At 42.8% G+C, this 8,087-nt stretch overlaps 1 protein-coding gene across 1 annotated transcript in view; it reads left to right on the forward strand.

The window, feature by feature from the left end:
* The window catches only part of PNPLA4 (patatin like phospholipase domain containing 4), a 51,671-nt gene that overhangs the window by 3,241 nt on the left and 40,343 nt on the right, over positions 1–8,087 (forward strand). Inside the window, exon 2 of the mRNA XM_018564935.1 lies at positions 3,543–3,728. Coding sequence (XP_018420437.1) covers positions 3,549–3,728 — 180 coding nt within the window. The 5' untranslated portion in view covers positions 3,543–3,548. The remainder of the gene's footprint in view (positions 1–3,542; positions 3,729–8,087) is intronic.

Here is an 8,087-nt window from a genome sequence, read left to right on the forward strand (position 1 = left end):
ATGGACACACACACAGGGGGCCCGTCAGCCAATGTGATCAATGGACACTCCCGGCGCAGAGATGGGGGGGTCCCGCTGCATACCGATCCGATGGTAACCGGCGGCCGGACACCAACGGGCCCCCCCCCATCCCTGCCCCAGGGCTGTGTTTGAATAGAAACTGGGCCCCCCCTGTAGGCTCAGGCACCGCCCGCACTGGCGGTGGTTCCGCCACTGGTTAGCTTATTGCCTGAGTCCTGCTTACTTGCTCTTTTGTAAGAACGGTAATGAGTCATAGCTGAGGAATGTAAAACTACAGATATGTGACCACTTTCACAGGAGTTCCAGCAGTTAGACTGATTTGGTAGTCCAATCCTTTTTGCCACCTGAGGCTGGAGGTGGCAGGGCGGGGGGGAGGGGGGGATGCTGGTGGTGCACAAACTCCTGTCCAGCTTCTGGCAAATCAGTGACATGGCTGGTGTCCTGCCCAGCTCTTGGCAACCAGTGGCATCACTGGTTGCTAGGAGCTGGGCGGTATACTGGCCAGAGCATCCCAGGTTGCAGAGAGGGGGTGGCAAGCACACTGCAAACATTGTGCAGCAGAGCAGCCTTGCCACTCTGCCTGTGACCCCTCACATGACCCTAAGAGATGCTGTCTGAGGCTGAGGCAACAGCCTAACGCTGCTTCATTATAGGGACGGCCCTGCTGGTTTGGGTCAATCATTTGCAGACTGACTGTGGTACTACTGCTGCTTCATTTGTCAATCATCAGGCTCAGGTTGTATTTTGGCCAGGCTTGATCAAACTGTGGAGTCTGGCATGTGTGACTGAATCACTAATCTGGCTGAGCTAAATTACAAATCGTTTTTTTAGGTAAAATAGTTCAAATACATGTAATTAGTTTTTTTTTTTAAACTGCTTGGTGAGTGTTCAGCTTTAAAGAGACTCTGTCAGTGAAGAGAAGGGGCGCAAACTATTGCAGGTATGAACTGCAGGCAGCTGGAAGTACCTGCACATACCCGCAACAGCCTTCCAAACTTTCCTGTCAGGCCAAGATACAACTCTTCCTAAAAGTACCAAGATGTTACCCATTTCTATAGGTCAGCAAGCTTGCCCATCATAAAGAGGGCCAGTAAGAATGTGTGGGTGGTGGTCTTAAGGGCAGGCTTGAACACTACCTGTAATTGTAGAAGTTTTGCAATCACCTACAGGTGAAACTCGAAAAATTAGAAGATCGTGCAAAGTTCATTTATTTCACTAATGCAACTTAAAAGGTGAAACTAATATATGAGATAGACTCATTACATGCAAAGCAAGATAATTCAAGCCGTGATTTGTCATAATTGTGATGATTATGGCTTACAGCTCATGAAAACCCCAAGAACCCCAAATCCACAACCTCAAAAAAGTAGATTATTACATGCAATCAATAAAACAAGGATTGTACATAGAACAATATCGGACCTCTGAAAAGTACAAGCATGCATATGTACTCAGTACTTGGTTTGGGCCCCTTTTGCAGCACTTACTGCAATTAATTTTGCACGATATTCTAATTATTCGAGTTTCACCTGTATGTCAAAAAAGTCTTGGAGCCTGCTGCAGGTATATGCAGTTTGCCCCCCTTCTCTACAGTAACTGAGTCTCTTTAAAGAAAAGTTGATTTGGATAATGAAAAAACTAGATAAGGCTTTCCTTCCGCATGCATGCAAAAAGCCTGAAACTGCATCAGTGCATTTTAACCAGCTGTGGTTTCTATTTAAATATATAGAAAGGTATCAAAACATGACTGCCACTCTAGTTTTAATGCATGGTGCAATATACTTAACCCCTTGTTCCTGTTGGCCCTTTATAGGGTTCTTAATGCCAGGAGGTGGATGTAAGCTCCCTGATCATGTGATCACTGCAATTGGTGTTCAGTGTCTTGTAACCCAGTGATGTCACCGCTGACTGTGTCTGCTGCTTTTTGGTCCAAGTTTGGTGGGAAGGGCCAGCCAGCTCCTCTAAATGTCACAGCTTTCAGCCTTGGATCTTATATGAAACAACACATCCCTAGGATCTCTTTAGATTTGCCTGCTTCTCTCTGCTGCCATGCCTGACTGGGCTGGCCATTAGGTACTGCAGCCATTAGGTGCTGCAGGTGCTGCAGCCATTAGGTGCTGCGACTTAAGCTGTGCACCCTGCAGATTGATCGACCGATTGCAGGCACATTTAAAATGATTCTGGGGACCTGTTCTTTCACATAAAGCTTGGAAACAAAATGATTGATGGCAGAGAAAGCTAATAGCTGTCATATGGCGGCCAGAGGGGAGAATTCATTGATAAAGGCTGGAGGTCATTAAGACAGCAAATGAAGGTGGCTGCTGCAGCTTCAAAGGGTTGTAATGTTGAAATGCAAGTTTGCAGGGAATTAAAAGAAATCCGTTTTAACACAGGATAGGAATTGCTGTAAGTGTTGGAATACAAAAGGTAAGGCTGGAGTTCAGCTTTAAGACCCCCTCCAAATCAGAAACCTCCAACTCTTCTCAGCAAACCTGTTATGAGAAAAAACTTTGCCTTAGGCACCTTAAGAGCCCTGCGCATTGTGTCAGAGTTCCTTAGGAGCCCAAAACCCAGGACACTCTAATATGAAAAATCTGGGGTAACTCATCATTGTGATGGGCAGGGCCGGATTTCCTACAAGGCCAACCAAGGCCCGGCCTCAGGGCAGCAGGGAGTAGAGGGGCAGCATAGGTGTGGAATTCCTATCTCCCGACACCTGGGACATGCAGTTACGGGCGCCGGGTGGGTAGTTGTTTTCTACATTTAGCACTGCTTTGGGCAAGTAGAGCTAAATGTACAGTGGGGAAGCCACCACTTGTTTTGCACAAGTGATCTCGGCGGTGCACTTGTATGCAGCCTGCAGGTATGCCATTCTCCATTGGGGGGGGGTTGCGGGTAGGGGGGCGCATTAAGGAACCTGGCCTTGGGGCAGCAGAGTGAGTAAATCCGGCCCTGGTGATGGGTGACCTCGCTGGCCAAATAAGTGTGTGCGGGGGTCTAGACTGAGTTGAAATCAGTATTTGCAATTAGAGTTCCTGCTTTTAGTGGCTCCCTGGGCACTGTACATGAGAACTGACATAAACGCTTCTTGCCAGCAGCAAATTACAATAAATTACAAAAATTAACAGTTATGGGACTTAAAAAACAGAAACCCATAACTGTTTAGGCTTAGCGTTCAACATGAAAGGGTCTCCTTACTGCTTCCCCCCGTTCATCCCTGAGCAATATCGGTGATATTTTGATAAGCTGAAAACTCAGGAGGACATTAAAATCCTTCCTACAATGTACAGTTCTACAGCTTTGCTATGCTAATTACTTTTCTCTATTAAGGCTTCAAAGGCGCCGCTAAATACTATACTTGTCCTAAAGAGGGTAAAGCAAGCTTTCTCAGAAAGCAATTTGCAAGTGAGCGATTCAGAGTGACCCAGGTCAAATGCTGCTCCACCTCATCCAGCGTGCCTATCTTCCGATATTAAATGTACTACACTCTGTGACTGTGTTGTTTTAATGTCATTTCATAGGACACGATGAATGGTTTCAACCTGTCTTTCTCGGCTTGTGGATTTCTTGGAATATACCACTTGGGGGCAGCATCTGCACTTTTAAAACATGGCCAGAAAATGTTAAGTGCTGTGAGGCTTTTTGCTGGAGCTTCCGCGGGGTCCCTGGTTGCTGCAGTTCTACTGACTGCTCCAGACAAGATCAAGGTATTTGCTAAATGTTGAAACAAACATTTTAGCGTGTTATTGAGAGAGTCGTACAAGTTCAAATCGTTATACATTTAAACAAACATATAATGTTTTTACAGTGAGCATATCTTTTGAGTTATTATTGCAATGTTTAGCAATTTTGTATCGCTTCCTCTTTGCAGTTACAATTATAGTATATTGTAGTCTTCCTCCCACAACTAGCCCCCTCTGTCATTCTTATGCTGACATGTCCCTGAGATATTGGCTGCGCAGGGATAGGTAAATTTAAGACTGGGAGGAGGTACTGTAGTACGGGAAGACTACAACATAAATGTAACTGCGCCAAAGAAAAGTTTCAATTTAAAGCAGAACTTTTCTTAACCCTTGCAGTGGGGCTACCCCTGCACTGTTAAGGGTTAACTGTTCATTTTGGTCTAGGGAAGAAAATAAAGTTATACTCACCTGATCCCCCATGCTGGCCAGCTGTGACAGTGCTCCTTTCAGGGCAGGTTCACAACCATTTTCCGGGCCAGATCTGATATGCAGTACATTGCGTTTTTACACGCTTTACTGAGATTTTACCGCGTTCCAGAGCTGTTTTTTTTTTCTTTTTTTAAAGCTTAAAAAGGGTTTTTCAGGTGTGTTCCAGTGCGTTTGTATGAGTGTTTGATGTGTTTCCATGTGTTCCAGTGCATTCCAGACCAGATTAAATGCATTGGAAACAATCTGGTCTGGAGATGATGTGGTGTGAATGGGCCCTAAGTCTGTGTAACACGCCGGGCACTCTGGAACACTAGGATAACTCCTTTTAGATGTGGGTTTGGAGAGGTTTCCCTGTATCCTCTCAGAGAAAGACCTCTAGTACACACAGAGTCATTTTAAGCAGAATATATAGCCTGAGTGCGGGAAATGTATCACAGGCAGCCACTGCTATAGTTCCCTTAGGCTATTTGTATTTGTATATGGGAAATGTGTCACATAAAATCTTCTTGGTAGTGGATTAAAGCAGAAAGTACTTGTACTATGAAAGTATAACAGACAGTGAGTTTGGGAATATAATTCTATTACAAGTACTTGCATTTGAGATGAGTTCCACAGATAGTGCATCTGTAAACCAGATCAATAATCAGATCGATGTGTGGAGGGATGTGCCAGTAATCCCAATGGAGATTCAGGGAGGAAGTGAGGTTAGTTCCTGTAGCTGGAGAGGAGGAGATCTCTAAGGCTGTGGTCAGGAAGCAGGCAAGGAGTCTCACAGTGGTGGCTCCCTTGAGAGGGTATGCTGTCTGTGGAAATCAGAGGAGAGTTCAGCGTGTGGGATAGTAGCTGCATTGCCCGGCGTCATCTCCCTTGCTCAAACGCCGGGCAATTGAATTTGTGTGGCTTTAAGCCGACATGGGGGAGGGGCCTGCTGACGTCCGTGATGACGCGGCGGAAGCCTGCGCCTATCCCGGAGTGACAGACGGGTAAGTCTATTACAGTCTGTCTTCTCCTCCACTCCAGCAATGATATGTCCCTCTGCGTTTTCATAGACTGTGTATAGAACATGATGATTCAGTGACCTTAGACCGCTGCAGCAGAGGGGGAGAGAGGCTGGAAGGGCCGGTCTAACAGCAAGCTGGCTACGATGATCAGGTGAGTATAATCAAAATGAGCACTTAACCCTTGCTGTGCAGGTGGAGCCCTACTGCAAGAGCTAAGAATCATTTTGAACGGAGTTCTTCTTTAAACATACATTTCTTGGATCCAGGCAGATATTGGCTGTGGGGATAGGTAAATTTAAGACTGGGAGGGGGTGCTGGAGTACGGGTAGACTACAATATAAATGTAACTGCACCGGAGAAGCTGGTAAAAAAAAATGCAAGAGCAGATGAATTAACACATCTCAATATCAGCACAATATCATTAAATGTAATTTCTTTTTAATGCAAGCATCTTAAGTACCTACGATTTACTTAGTATTAACCTTCGTGCAGTCCCTGTATAGCATATCTGGAGTGTGAGAGGAAGAAGCAGTAAAAGGAGCCAATCAGTTAAGGTGCTGACAAGAAGCATGCTGATGGGATGAGAAAGCAGCGTGATGGAGAGATCAGCTTATCACTGTGCTCCTTCTCCTGTCACCATCCAGTAACAACCTGGGGCAAGTCCAGGGTGACCTGGGCTGCAAAGAAGTAAATAAGAAGGTGAAATAAGCCTGGCACCAGGCCAGGGGACATCTAATCGCAGAAAATAAAATATTGCAGGATAAATCTGTGTAATATGTGAATATTACAACATAAGCTGGTGTTGTTATTTTATCTCCTAATGGGCTATTTTTATCTTGTTATTTTTGCTCAGTTTCTGCGTTAAGTGCTTACTCGTGGATATCTTTATTTTAGCAAATGTGTTGATTAGAAACTAGAGGCAGAGCATATTAGCTACTACAACTCTGCTAATCAACTCTTGTTATAGGATGTCATCCAGACTTTGAGTGCTTTGCTTTCCATGAGTCGACTGGCTTATAGCTATGCATTGTGAACCTGCATGTGTAATGAGCACATACATATGTAAATATATCATTACAAAATGTAAATACAAACAAGGTTTTTTATTTTTTTAAGCTGAACACAGACTGATAAGATTAGTTACATGAAGCTTCTCCATTTCAGCGGAATCACATTTTTATTGAAACACAGTTTATTATTTATTAAGTCAAGATCTCAAGGTGACCACACATAATAAAGTGCTTGAGAATTTTCTTTTGTATTACAAATGTTTGCGGAAACTGTAACTACTTATTTTGCTAAAAACCCCCCAAACAAACTGTAATATTACAGAATATAAGCATGGCATCCCAGATAATATTGTGACTGCTGCTTCCCGGGAGAGGACATTTTCATTGTGTGTATTGTGTACCATTGTTCAATCATTATAGGAAAAAACAGACCTGCAAAAAATAGCGTTCAACCAAAAAATGGCTAAAAATATAATTCTACAGATTGCTTTTACCAGCTACTTTCATCACAACAACTGCTGCAAAATGTAATGTTGAGGCCATTATTTGATGTGTCTATGTGATAGCCATGAGATAACTTTGTGCAGTACAGAGTAAACCATGAAATAAGACATTGTAGAAATTCTGAAGCAATTGTACAGCAGTCTCCTCCTTTAATGAGTACAAACAATCACATCGATGGTCCCCAGGAGAATGGCATCGGAGACACAAGGAATTACAAATCTTGAAATATTCTGATTTTCCGTGGATATCTGCAGAGATGAGTAGAGATAATCTAGTGCTTTTCAATTAATGCCTGTTGTTGGCTCTGCATGGCCTGATATTTGCATGTGGTGCAAAAGATTCATGCAGAGGTTATGATAATCCCGTCTTGTTTGGGTTACATACCTAGAGAAAATGAGCACTTAACAACCCACAGAGATTCTCAGACATGTTGGAAAATAACCAAAGGAAGCAAATATTTCATAAAGCAAGAAAGATTACATTGAGCAAACATAAGTTATTATCTTCTGTTTGGTGAGGGGTTGAGAGATCTTGGTATGCATGGTCATTGTATGCAGCAGAAATACAAGGTTTGTCTGATATGCACTGCATAGGGCATGTGCATGTTAGATAACAGAATGTGTCTACAGGTGAAACTCGAATAATTAGAATATCGTGCAAAAGTAATTGCAGTAAGTGCTGCAAAAGGGGCCCAAAGCAAGTACTGAGTACATATGCATGCTTGTACTTTTCAGAGGTCCGATATTGTTCTATGTACAATCCTTGTTTTATTGATTGCATGTAATAATCTACTTTTTTGAGGTTGTGGATTTGGGGTTCTTGGGGTTTTCATGAGCTGTAAGCCATAATCATCACAATTATGACAAATCGCGACTTGAATTATCTTGCTTTGCATGTAATGAGTCTATCTCATATATTAGTTTCACCTTTTAAGTTGCATTAGTGAAATAAATTAACTTTTGCACCATATTCTAATTATTCGAGTTTCACCTGTATGTAAGTGTGTGTGTGTATACTGTATACACGTTCCAGTGGAAGTGACACTCAAGGCTTGTAATGAAACATTATACATACAATTTTTGGGTGACATTTCCACAAGGCACTGCTTATCTTTCTCAAGACAATCTCAAGCAGTGCCTTGTCAAAACACTTACCAGTAAATGTATTGTATATATGTTGCTTCATTACAAGACTCGTGAGTGCTTCTTCCACTTATATCTACTAGCCTTGAGAGCACCTGGGTGGAGTGCACTCAAGGCTAGTTGACCATTGGACTACTATTGGATATCTAAACTGTGTTTTTGTGTGTGTGTCTATATGTATGTATGTGTGTGTATATGTGTATATATATATATATATATATATATATATATATATTA

This window comes from Nanorana parkeri, unplaced genomic scaffold, assembly GCF_000935625.1.
Source record: "Nanorana parkeri isolate BGI_ZX_2015 unplaced genomic scaffold, ASM93562v1 scaffold797, whole genome shotgun sequence".
Lineage (NCBI taxonomy): Eukaryota > Metazoa > Chordata > Amphibia > Anura > Dicroglossidae > Nanorana > Nanorana parkeri.